This window comes from Petaurus breviceps, unplaced genomic scaffold (assembly GCF_028583685.1).
Source record: "Petaurus breviceps papuanus isolate PSGF00001 unplaced genomic scaffold, PetGlider_PUasm1.0 90383, whole genome shotgun sequence".
Lineage (NCBI taxonomy): Eukaryota > Metazoa > Chordata > Mammalia > Diprotodontia > Petauridae > Petaurus > Petaurus breviceps.
Window position 1 is genome coordinate 1691495 of NW_027187234.1, and position 13431 is coordinate 1704925.

At 39.0% G+C, this 13431-nt stretch overlaps 1 protein-coding gene across 1 annotated transcript in view; it reads right to left on the bottom strand.

Annotated features, from left to right (window-relative positions):
• Positions 1 to 9232: 9232 nt before the first annotated feature.
• Positions 9233 to 13431, bottom strand: part of LOC138177267 (trichosurin) — a 10149-nt gene continuing 5950 nt past the window's right edge. The window contains exons 5-7 of the mRNA XM_069108363.1: positions 12023 to 12124; positions 11789 to 11836; positions 9233 to 9422 (exon numbers count right to left, since the gene is read on the bottom strand). Coding sequence (XP_068964464.1) covers positions 11826 to 11836; positions 12023 to 12124 — 113 coding nt within the window. The 3' untranslated portion in view covers positions 9233 to 9422; positions 11789 to 11825. The remainder of the gene's footprint in view (positions 9423 to 11788; positions 11837 to 12022; positions 12125 to 13431) is intronic.

Genomic DNA, 13431 nt, shown 5'->3' on the forward strand with positions numbered 1-13431 from the left:
ATTTGTTCAGTTCTGTTCTTTAAGAAGCTATTTTCATCAGTGAATTCTTGTACTTCTTTTTCCATTTGACCAATTCTGTTTTTTTAAGATATTATTGTCTTCAGTATTTTTTGTCCCTCTTTGACCAAGCTACTAATCATCTTTTCACAATTTCTTGTTTTCACTTCCTTACTTAATTTTTCCTCTATTATTATTTTATTTTGAAAATCATTTTTAGCTCTTCCAGGTATTTTTGTTGAGTTTCTGTTCAATTCATTTTTTTTCCTTTGAGGTTTGGCTTATAGCTGTTTTGACTCCATCGTCTTCTTCTGAGTTTATATCTTTGTCTTTGCTGTCACCATAGTACCTTTTTATGGTAAGGCTCTTTGAGTTGCTGTTTGCTCATTTTTAAAAGCCTTATTTCTTGATTGGGAACTATATGTTAATGATGGGATCTTTTCCCTACTCAGGGCAAGGTGTGTGAAAGGGAAGACTCGGTCTCAAATTTCAAACTTTTATGCCCTTCAGTTTTCAGAGCTAGCTCCAGGGATTTGGACATTTTTAGTACTTCCAAGGTGGTATGATCTCAGGAAGAGGTGTGGTCACCATTTTTTTCTGGTCTACACTCTGGTCCTTACTTAGGAATGGTCCCTGATCCCTTGGGACTGGAAGTAATACTGTTCCTCAGGGCTTCTACTACTCCTTTCTTAAAAGTGCTCCTTCATGCCCTTGAACTATGACCCAGAAGTGTCTATAGGCAACAGAGTTGCCAAACAATTGCCCATCAGGTCTCCTTCTCTCTCTTAATTGAAAATGTTCCTCACTGTCCTTGAATTTTTATCCATAAGTGGGTATAGACAATGGAGTTGCCCAATAGCACCTGGTCTTGCATTCAGTGCTAGCACAGATATTCCCTATAATTTCTTTCTGACCAATTGCCAGGTCCCCTTACTGCCTTAATATCCCTTTACTGCTGACAGCTTTCAAAGCTGCTGCTGCCTCTTTCACCACCACCTAGTCCCAGTACTGGTGTTTCATCCACATAGACTCTGGGTCACAAATTTTTTTTTTCATTCAGACCTCCTATGCTGTCTTGGGCTGGAAAAATGCCTCACTCTGACCGTTTATTGGCTCCACCACTCCAGAATTCAATTTGAGGGATTATTTTAAAATTATTTGGTGGGTAATGTTGGGAGATTTGAGATGAGTACTTTCTCTATTACATTATTGTGGCTCTACTCCAGGAAGCCCTAGAATCCATTTCTAAATGGTCTTGGTTGTTTTCCTTCCTCCATTGAGAATTCTGGCTTGTTTGTGGTATATTAAATTTATTTTTTTCAACTCATTTAAATTTTCCATTTCTTTTTCTGTTCAGCTGCATATTACATACTTTGTAAATATTCATTTAATTTATAAATCATACCATTAGATAAGAGAGCCACAGATAGGGAAAAACAGTAGCAATAGTAACAACAACAATAACAAGTTCAAATCTTCAAACTGGGTAGTGCTAAAATTTTATAATTGCAATGCCATATGAAAATTTTGTAAGCCATTAGAAAGACTTCCAAATGCGAAGAAAAGTGAAATCTAATAGGCCAATATTATTCGGAATCTATGAGAACTCTAGGACAAGAACAAAATATAGTATTCTAAAAATCAAAGACAATTGGTAGGCACATCAAAAAATTTATCCTGAAGAGTTGAGACTAATTGTCAATAAAAATATGACCTCAAAAGACCTCAAAAAAGATTGGTATCTTCGATATTCCTGCAAAAGGAATATTAGTTAAACATGGAATGTGACTTGTAAACACTCTAAATAAAAACAATTCAAGGCAAATAAATACAATTAGCAATAAAACCTTAATTAATATAAACACATTTTTACAATCCTAGGATAAAAAGGAGTACATTATTTACAAAAAGAAATAGTAGTAAGAATTTTTAAAAATAAAATGGCAGAAGGATCTAAGAGGCAAAAAATTTAAGAGTCAAGAAAAAGGTAGGAGTAAAAATTCATATTCTATGGAGTAAACGCAATATTCTCCCATAAATAAATTATAGTTTTTTTGGGGGGGTGGAGCCAAGATGGTGGCATAGAAGCAGGAAAACTCTGTATGCCCCCTCCATAACCACCTCAAATACCTATAAAAAATGACTCTAAACAAACTTTAAGGCTACAGAACCCACAAAGTGACAGAGAGAAACAAACCTCCCACTGAAGACAGCCCAACAGGCCAGCAGGAAGGGTCCATCTCAGGATGCTGGGAGCTGAGCCCAGCTCAGCTCCATGTGAGTCCGAGGTCTTAGCCTCAGGGACCAATTGAAAAGGAAGGGATGATATTTAAAAGGTGAAATTGAGAGGTGAGAGAGGAATATAATGAAAGGAGATGGGGAGAGACAGAATGGGGTAAATTATCTCAGATAGAAGAGGCAAGGGAAAACTGTTACAATGGAGGGGAAGAACAGGAAGGCAAAAGGGAATGAGTCAACCTTACTCTCATTGAATTTGGCTTGGGGAGGGAATGACATACACACTAAATAGCATATCTAGCCCTACAGGGGAGTAGGGGGGAAGGAAATGAGAGGGGGGATGATGGAAGGAAGGGCAGGTTGGGAATTGTTTATCTTCCCAGTAAGGGAGGGTGACAAGGCCGGCAGGGAAAGAATCTTGTAATGGAAATGCAGATTTAAAGATCTTCCCTGCCCTTAGGCCCTTTGATAGGCTTAAGAGACTGAGAACCTTCCTTGATTTGAAAATATACTCTATATCCTAATAGGCTGAATGTGGTCACATGGAGCCTGTGGCAGGAGGCTTGGTTTTTAGGAATGCCCACATCTTGATGCTGTGTGATTGGGCAGAGGGTCAAGAGGGTGGTTACATTCTCTGACCCAGGAGAAGGCTATATAATCCCTGATGTGAGACTTTGCTTTGGGGCTCACTATCAGAAGTGTTCTGTAATTTGATCAGATGAAACTATGGGAAGCCGTTGTTCAGAGCCCCCCAGCTTTGAAAAACCCAGATGTTGATTTGGTATGGATGTAATGGTTGGACAGTTTGGAAACCTGTCTATTTGATCTATTTCTCTGTCTTGATAATTCTGTCTGTATACTCTGAAGTTCAGGGTGCTGACCTTTTTCCCCTGAACTAGGTAAATGATACATATTTGACTGATTAAAGTAAGCTTGTTAACACATTTTGAGTTGCTTTCCTTTAACAAAGCAGATCTAAGAACCTGTGTTGGCAGCCACCCTGGGGATGCTGGGGTGCTTGCTGATACAAATCTGGAATTCAAAGTTTTTAAATTGAATGTTTAAAAATATATTATTACATTAAAAAAAGGAAGGAAGGAAGGAAGATGGAAGGAAGGAAGGAAGGAAGGAAGGAAGGAAGGAAGGAAGGAAGGAAGGAAGGAAGGAAGGAAGGAATGAAGGAAGGAAGGAAGAAATTATAGTTTTTTTCTGGTGTAGGGTTGGTAACATAGTGGAAAGGAAGGAAACAAGACAGAGGGACTAGAGATATACTCCCATCTGACCTAGATGTAAACAAAGATGGCAATTTCTACAAGCATGAGAGTCTGTGGGAAAGGAGGGCAAAAATATTGGAGAGCAAGGAAAAGACTTAGGAAGGCAATATACTGAGAAGCTGGTTTTTGTCTTTAAGTTAAAATCAAATGATGCCATTGAAGTTTATTCTCAAAGTGGAGAGGAAAAAAGGCTTAATAATAGGGTTTGTTTGGAGGAAGTTGGCCCACTAACAGATCACCTTCTTAGTAAAGATTATACTTTCCAATACTGCATGCAACCTCAGGAGAAGTGCTGTAGACCCTTCTAGGGGTCACCAAGTGTCCACAATGTTTTAGAGCCTCTCTTTCATGAACTGATATTTCTAGCAGTGAGACATATCAGAAAAGATGAGAGATACAGATAGAGAGAGTCACAGAGAGACAGAAATACACAAGGAGAGAAGGACAGAAGACAAAGAGAAAGGAGACAGAAAAAAGGGAAGGATGAGGTACAATATATAAATGTTGTAATATAGAATTGAGGAGGAGGTTGAACTTTTTCATTTTTTAGCATGTCTTTAAGGATGAAATGAGAGAAGTCAAGTGTGCATGCTACAAACTGTCACAATAGCAGTTTATGTGGAATTTTTTTTTAAACAAAGAAACAATGTATATGCCCTTTGGTGACTGCCAAATGGTGGTATATCAATCTAATGAAATATTATTGAGACATACAAAAATGACAATAACAGGGCCTCAGAGAACTCCTCTGAATGTTTCAGAATACACTAAGCAAAACCAAGAGAACAATATATACATGCTTACAATGAAGGAAATACAAAAAATGCCAAAACTAAACTAAACTCTATTGTGTCATAATGAGCAGTCATAGCCCTTGAGAAGAGATGAGTAAGTGCATCTCCCTCCTTTTCTTTTAAAAGTAGGAGTCGAGAAGCCAGACACGGGAGAGAATGGAATATAGCATTGTAGGTGGTACACATTCACTGAAGTCAAGAAGAGTGAAAATCCTCATCTGTAAACTGGGGGGACGGAGCCAAGATGGAGGAGTAGAAGCAGGACCTCCCCACTGCTCCAGCTTCCACCTTCCCCAATCAATGTAAAAAAGGGACTCTAAACAAACTTTAGAGCTGCAGAACCCACAAAATGACACAGAGAAGCTAACCTCCCACTGAGGACAGCCCGGCAGTCTGGCAGGAATCAGCCATGGCAGCACTCTGGGAGCCCAGCTCAGCTCTATGCCAAGTCTTTAGCCCCAGGGCAGGCATGACCAGCCACCGGCCTGAGGGACTCCACATCAGCAGCAGCTGTGGCTGTTTCCAGATTTATCAACACATAGATGCGAAGAACAAAGTGAGAGGTCAGAGCATCTGAAATTTGGGACCCAGTAAGAGGGAGTGCGTGGCTGTTTCCCCCCCTGTGGCAAGAAGCCACTGAGATACCAGCACAGCCAGCCAGTGCCATGTGGCAGCTTCAGCTCCTAGCCTGCAGAGTGTAGGAGGACCAAGCACCAGTCTGAGGGGTAATCGCTCTTGCTTTAACTTGCTTGGATCTGGATTGCAGTCTACGGTGTGTGTACAGCTTTCCAGAGCATTTGGAGACCTCAGAGAGGGCACCCATCTAATAACTCTGGCAGCTGAGAAAACCCCAGCATTTAGGATGAAAGCTCCCCTGTCTGGTGGCAGAGTCCTACTTTGGGAAAAAGCCAGGGGTCAAGTGACTGAGGGGTGACATGACCAGGCAAAGGAAACAAAGCAGACAGAAGATTCCAACATTAGACTCCTATTTGGGGGATGAAAAGGAGTAAAGCATGGAACAGGAGGAAGACAGTGAAGTCAGAACTCCTGCACCAAAAGCTTCAAAGGAAAATACGAGCTGGTTACAGGCCATAGAGGACCTTAAGAAGCAGATAAGAGAAGTGGAGGAAAAATTGGGAAGAGAAATGAGAACAATGCAAGAAAATTGTGAAATGAGAGTCAACAGCCTGACTGAGGAAAATCATGCCTTAAAAAATAGACTAACTCAAATGGCAAAAGAGGCTCAAAAAGGCAATGAGGAGAAGAATGCCTCAAAAAAAACTGAATTTGCCAGATGGAAAAAGAATCTCAAAAGCTCACTGAGGAGAATCATTGCTTCAGAATTAGATTGGAGCAAATGGAAGCTAATGACTTTTTTTTAAAAGCAATCGGAGTTAAGTAACTTGCTCAAGGTTACACGGCCAGTTATTTCTGGGTGTGGTGCTGAGTATCTGAGCCCGGATTTGATCCAGGTCATCCTGACACTGGAGATGGTGCTCTTACTCGCTGAGCTACCTGGTCACCCCTAAGCAATTGGGGTTAAGTAACTTGCTCAAGGTTACACGGCCAGGTGTTTCTGGGTAGGTGCTAAGTGTCTGAGCCCAGGATTCGATCTCCAGGTCATTCCAACACTGGAGCCGGTGCTCTTACTAGCTGTGCTACCTGGCCACCCCTCGGAAGCTAATGACTTTATGAGAAATCAAGATGCTGTTAAACAGATCCAACCAAATGAAAGAATAGAAGGCAATGTGAAATATCTCATGGAAAAACCACTGACTTGGAAAATAGATCCAGGAGAGAGAATTTAAAAATTATTGGACTATCTGAAAGCCATTATCAAAGTAAGAACCTAGAAATCATCCTCCAGGAAGTTCTCAAAGAAAACTGCCCTGATGTTTTAGAACCAGAGGGCAAAATATAGGTTGAAAGAATCCACTGATCATCTCCTGAAAAAGATCCCCAAAAGGAAACTCCTAGGAATATTATAGCCAGGTTCCAGAATTCCCAGATTAAGGAGAGAATATTACAAGCAGCCAGGAAGAAACAATTTGAATATTGTGGAAACACAATCGGGATAACCCAGGATCTGGCAGCTTCTACACTGAGGGATCAAAGGGCTTGGAATATGATATTCTGGAGGTCAAAGGAGCTGGGATTAAAACCAACAGTCACCTTCCCAGCAAAACTGAACATCAAGTTTCAGGGGGAAATATCATCATTCAGTGGAATAGAGGACTTTCAAGCATGCTTGCTGAAAAAAAAAAACAGAGTTGAATAGAAAATTTGACATTCAGATACAAGAAGCAAGAGAAGTATGAGAAGGTAAACAGGGAAAATAAATCATAAGGAACTTATCAAAGTTGAACTATTAACATTTCTACATGGAAAAACAATAATTGTAATTTATGAAATTTTTCTCCGTACTTTAAGGGAATAGAAATATATATATATATATATATATATATATATATATATATATTATATTGAGTAGATGGCCACATGAATACATATGTGAATGTGTATATATGTGTACAGGTAGTCATAGATAGAGGGCACAGGACCAATTGAAAAGGAAGGGATGATACTTAAAAGGTGAAATTAAGAGGTGAGAGAGGAATATAATGAGAGGAGATGGGGAGAGACAGAATGGGGTAAACTATCTCATACAGAAGAGGCAAGGGAAAATGGTTACAATGGAGGGGAAGAATAGGAAGGCAAAAGGGAATGGGTCAACCTTATTCCCGTTGAATTTGGCTTGAGGAGGGAATGAAATACACACTAAATAGGGTATCTCACCCTCCAGGAGAGTAGGGGGGGAAGGGGATGAGAGGAAGGATGATGGAAGGGAGGGAAGGCTGGGGGGAAGGAAGTTGGAAGCACCCACTTTTGAAAAGGGATGGGATTAAAGTAGAGAATAGAACAACTGGGAGGTGGGATAGGAGGGAGGGAAATATAGTCAGTCTTTTACAATATATGTCCTATGTTATTGTTTTGCATTAGCCATACATGTACAACCTACACTGAACTGCTTATCTTCCCAGTAATGGTGGGTGACAAGGAAGGAAGGGAATGAATCTGGAATTCAAGGTTTTCAAATCAAGTATTTAAATATATACTATTATTAATACTATTTTACATGTAATTGTGAAATAAGATATACAGGCACTGGGGCATAGAGATCCACTGGAAAAATCGAAAGGGGTATGGGAGAAAATATGGGAGAGAGTAGATTGGAGGAGTGGTTATCCTGTCGGACTGCTATTTTGGGGCAGTGGGTAGGGGGAAAATGCGGAGAAAATTTATAACTCAAAATCTGGTGGAAATGAATGATGTAAATCAGAAGTTAATAAATTATTCAAAAAAGAAAAAAAAAGAAAAGTAGGGGTCTAGGTGATTGATACAGTGTAGTTTGTGTCAACTAACTTTAACTGTCCTTTGTTACAGAAGAAAGTTTACAGCATAGGAAGAATAGAATTATATTACATGTGATATAAAGACATTAATAATCATGTATTGCTGGAGTCTTTTGACAAGATTTTATTTTAGAATTTTAAATCAATATTCATTAATTATAATGCTCTATATTTATTTTCTATCTTTAATTTGCTTTATGTTTGCCAAGTTTAGATATTCAGGCTCTATTTGTCTCATAAAATGGGGTGGTAAATGTTTTTTTTTTTCCTCAGTGCTTGAGAATAATTTGGATATTATAGAATAATTTCTTTAAAAGTCTTATAATGTTTTCCTGTAAATCCACATGCAATGATTTTATTGTTTTTGCTTTCTCCTCTATAGCTAGTTCAATTTCCTTTCCTGAAATTAAATTATTTAAGATCTCTATTTGGTAAGCTACTATTTTGGCTTTTATTTTTTAACATTTTGTAGGCAATATTATATTTCTTTTTAAGTTCTTGTTTTTGCTGATATATAGCTGTATATTATTGGTCCTGGGAGTTATTTTTAAAAGTTTATATTTGTTGTGACTTCTCCACATTCATTTTAAATTTTGTTCACTTGATTTTCATCCCTCTCCTTTTTAATCCAATTGGCTAAAGATCTATCAATTTTTTTTTTCAAAAAAGCTTTTAATTTTATCAAATATACTTGTTTTTCAATTTATCTTTTGCTTCTTAAATTTTCCAGATTTCCTCTTTGGTGTTTATCTGTTGATTTATCTTTTGAGTTTATCTGTTGATTTCTAAATCTTTTATTGTGTGTGATAAGACAAGACTACAAGACTACTGACAAGACTACCCCTAAGGAGGCCTAAGTCACTACAGTTTCTAGGAGTGGTATTTCTTTTTTTTTTCTTCTTCTTCTTTCTTTTATGAGGTGGGGGAAGACAAGGCAATTGGGGTTAATTGACCAAGGTCACACAGCTAGTAAATGTGTCAAGTGTGAGAGGCTGGATTTGAACTCAGGTCCTCCTGACTCCAACACAGGTGCTCTATTCTCTGTGCCACCCAGCTGCCCCAGGAGCGGTGTTTCTTCTAAGCATGAGAAGAGGAGACTCATCATGCAATCAGAACTGGAGGACAAACTACTATGGTAGTTTGAAAAATCTGAAGAGAGACATGAAGTTGTAGAGGACACAGGAACTACAGTCAGTGGTACTGAAGAGGCAAAAGCAGATAGATGACTCCCTAAAATACTTAGTAGCTTCACAGGATATTAAACTTTTCCTTTCCCTTGCTTAAAGCCTAATTTATTAAAATAAATCCAACAGAGTGACTGAATTCTGGCATATATATGTAAATTTTTTAGGCAAATTAATCAGCTTAAAAGCAAAAAATCAATTGAGTTCAGGTAAATTCCCATAGACCTGAAGACTCCTGTTGCTATTGCTCTGACATCATCCTTTACCCTCTCCCTAACCCCCAAGCTTCTCATATAGACTTGGAACAACTGGTGCACAGGATAAATCATTTATTGGACTTTGCAGGATGGTGTCACCTGAGAGTCCTGCCTATAAAGAAGCAGAGCTCAAAGGACAGAATCCCCTTGAAGTTTTGAGAAGAGGCAAAGAGGCCGCCAGAACTTGTGATTATCATGCTGATAATTTTTTGGAGAAAGCAGATGGGGGGCCCAGCAAGAAAAGGATGTAGTCTCCTGGTAATCCCTAAAGGACAAAGATAGAAATCTGATTATAAAATACAGTCATAGATTGAATTGGGAGTGCAAACAACTCAATTTAATTATCATTTATTAAAATTCCTATGTTCCAGATAAGTACTGTGCAAAGTGTTAGGGATATAAAAAGAGAGAAGACAATCCCTGCCCTCAAGAAGCTTACAATTTAATGAAAACAATATACAAATATATACAAAATAATCTATATACTAGATAAATAGGAAATAATTAACAGAGGTAAGGCACTAGAATTAAGAGGGGATGTGGAAGGTTTCCTGTAGAAGCTACAATTTTGGTTGGGGTTTAAAAGAAGTCAGGGAAGTCAATAGTTGTAGTGGAGGAGAAAGAACATTCCAGGCATAGAGGACAGTCAGAAAAAAATGTCCAGAACCAAGGGATGTAATGTCTTGTTTGTGGAACAGTCAGAAGGATAATGTCATGGGATGGAAGAGCAGATGTTAGGAAGTAAGGTATAGGAAGACTGGAAAGGCAGAAGGAAGCTCGGTTGTGAAGGGCTTTGAATGCCAAACAGATTCTACAGGCAATAGGTAAATGCTGGATTTCATTGACCAGGGGCAGGGGTTGGGGGGGGGGGGTAACATATTCAAGAGCTATGCTTCACAAAAATTACTTTAGTGTCTGAGTGGGGTATACAGAGAAACTTGAGGAAGGCAGACTCATCAGCAAGCCATTGCAATAATGCAGATTTAAGGTGATAAGAGCCTACACTAGAGTGGTGGTAATGTCAGAGGAGAAAAGAGACCCTATCCAAGAGATGTTGCAAAGGTAAAATTGGCAGTCTTTGGCAACAGATTGGATATGAGGGGTGAGAGATAGTGAGGAATCCAGATGACTCCTAGTTTATCATCCTGAGGGACGAAGGGGATGATGTTGCCCTCTATGGTAGGAGGGTGGGGTAGGTTAGGTGAAAAGATAATTAATTCAGTTTGGGACATATTGCATTTAAGATGCCTACTGGACATCACATTCAAGATGTCTGAAAGGCAGTTGGAGATGTGAGATTGTCAGTAAGTAGAAAGTTTGGGAGGGTCAGATAGGCAGATTTGAGAATCATGAGCATAGAGATAGTAATTAAATATACGCAAACTGACGAGATCAGAAAGTGATGTAATATAGAAGGAAAAGAGAAGAAGATCCAGGACAGAACCCCGAGTAATACTTATGGTTACAGGGCATGATTTACAGGGGTATCCACCAAAGGAACTAGAAAAAGAGCAGCAACATAGATAAGAAGAGAACCAGGAGATAGTAGTGTCCTCAAAACCTGGAGAGAAGAGAGTATCAAGAAAGAGAGTGATCAATGGTGTCAGAGGCTGCAAAGAAGTCAAGGAGAATAAAAGGTCTTTGAATTTGGCAACTAAAACATCATTAGTAACTTTGGAGAGAGTAGTTTCTGGGGAGTGAAAAGGTCAAAAGCCCTGTTGTAAGGGATTAAGAAGAGAGTGAAAGGAGAAAATGTGGAGGCATCTATTGTAGAAGGCCTTTTTTTAGTTTAGCTAGGAGGGCAGAAGAGATATAGGATGACAGTTTTCAAGGATGGAAGAGAGAAGCTTGGAATCCAGTAGAGAAATATACACAGTGGAGGTAAATTTGGTCCATAAGAAGGCAAGAGACAGACTGTGGCAGATACAACAAATACTATATAGCATGAATGGAAGATCCATGGAAGATGAATTGTGAAGATGAGACCAGAAAAATAAACAACCAGGAAAATATAATTTCTTCTTCCTATAACCCTCCCTGGGAAACAGGGAGAGATATCTTTTAGGAGAATCAGAGGTGGGAAAATATAATTAAATGGATTACTAAAGTGAAGAATGTTTTCCAATCACAGGGTGTTAATGCCACTTCAACACACCCCAATTCCTAGTCCTAATCTCCCTCCAGATTTGCATTTCCCAATCCCCAGCCTTGAGGTAATTCCACATCCTCATTCCAATTTTCAACACTGATCCTCTTTCACACTCTCCTTAAACTCACACACATCAATTTCAGGGGAAGAGGAAGGAAGAGAAGAAAAAAGGATAGGGAAGGAAGAGGAAGAGAAAAGGAACATTGAGTAATGTTATATGCAAGTATAGGGTGATTAAAATAACTGCATTTGGAAAGGGAATGTTAATCATCTTCACTTCCCCATTTTAAGCACTTGCTTTAAATGAATATATCAGAATGACCAACGAGAAATAAATGTTGGGGACTCACAAAAAAGCAGAATCTCACCAACTTAATCTATATTTGTCCCCCTTTTTGGGACTGTCCCCACAGGAACCATGTTCTGGTTTTCTAAAGAAGTATGATTCCCAGGGAATAATACCAAAGTTAAATATCACAGACCTGAAGGACAGAGTCAGCTTCCTTACTGGTCAAGCTCCTAGCAATGATCTGTGGAGAGAAAGTAAGTGCCGATGATATTTACATCCAAGGCCTACTTAGCTTTTGTTTGCCAAAGGGAAGAGACATAGGACTTTCTTGGATAAGGATGGAGAAACAACTCTGAAAGCATTTTGATCCTTTAGAATCTTTCTTAAAGTCATCCAGAGAAATTGAGAATAAGGAGGCAGGACTTACCAACTTCAGATACATCTAAAATGTTTTCCCTCCTAAATCCTCTGTTCATAAAATCTTCCTCAAATCTTTTCTTGATTTCATTGCTCAGATTTGGAGTACGGCCTGTAGTCAGGGTGAAAGTGAGAGTGATTAGTGAGTTTCATTGACCAATATCAAGGGGAGAAATGGCTGCATGAGAGAGGAATGAAGAGAGGTAGGGAAGGAGTTCATACCCATTATGCAACTTTGGGGATTGGAGCTTCCATGTTGCCTAGTACGAGGCACACCATTTCATACCTTGAAGAAAGGAGGAAAGAGGATCCCCTAATCACTCAGTAAATCAATCAAGTATTTATAAAGCATCCACTATATTTTATACACAGATGTGTTAGAATTTAGGGATAAAAAGATGAAAGACACGGTCCACAAGGCGAATAGTCTAGAGGGTATGGAAAGAACATTATATCTTCACAGATAAAGTAAAATAGAAGATAGTTATCTAGCTAGATATAGATATGACAAATACAAAAGTAATTTTGTTGGGTGGAGTACCAACAACTGAGGGAATCAGGGAAGTCTTTTTGAAGGATGTGGTACTTGATCCAAACCTTGAGGAAAGCTAGGGGATCCAATGGATAGAGATGAGGAAGGAGAGCATCTCAGACCAGTGTAACAGGCTGTGCAGTAGCACAGAGGTAAAAGATGCCTTCTAAAAGCAACAGCAAGTAGACCAATTGGGCTAGAACATAGACTATTCCAAATGTAACAAGCCTAGAGAAATAGGCTAGACCTAGTTAATTAACCACCTTAAATGCCAAAAAAGAAGTTTCTATTTTGTGCTGGAGGCAACAGAGAACCACTGATGCTTTCTAGGTAGGTTAGTATCTTGGTTAGCCCTGTGTTTTAGGAATATCCATTTGGTGGCTCTGCAGAAAATGAGTTTGAGATAGGAGATGCAGAATATGGGGAAACCAGTTAGGTTAGTGGATTGTTGCAATGCTCTAGGTCGTAGGTAAAGAGGACAAAAATTAGGATAGCTGTACTTTAAGTAGACAGAAGAGAATGGATGAGAGAGAGAGACTTTGAAAGTAGAAGATTTTGGAGTCAGCTGATTGTATATATGGGCAAGAGAGAGGAAAGAGTCAAGAGTGACTTCTTATTTGTGACACTAGGTGAATGGAGGAGTGGTGATTTCTTAGAAAAGGGAAGTTAGAAGGAGGAATGGTTTTAGATAAAAAATATAATGAATATACTTATTGAGGTTGATACTCCAATAGGAGAACTGTAGAGATCCCTAGAAACTCAAGGATAAGAGATAATGACTGGATATACTGATTTGAGTGTCATCTTCAGAAAACCTGTGACTGCTGGATTGGGTGTGTATGAGAGAGAGAGAGAGAGAGAGAGAGAGAGAGAGAGAGAGAGAGAGA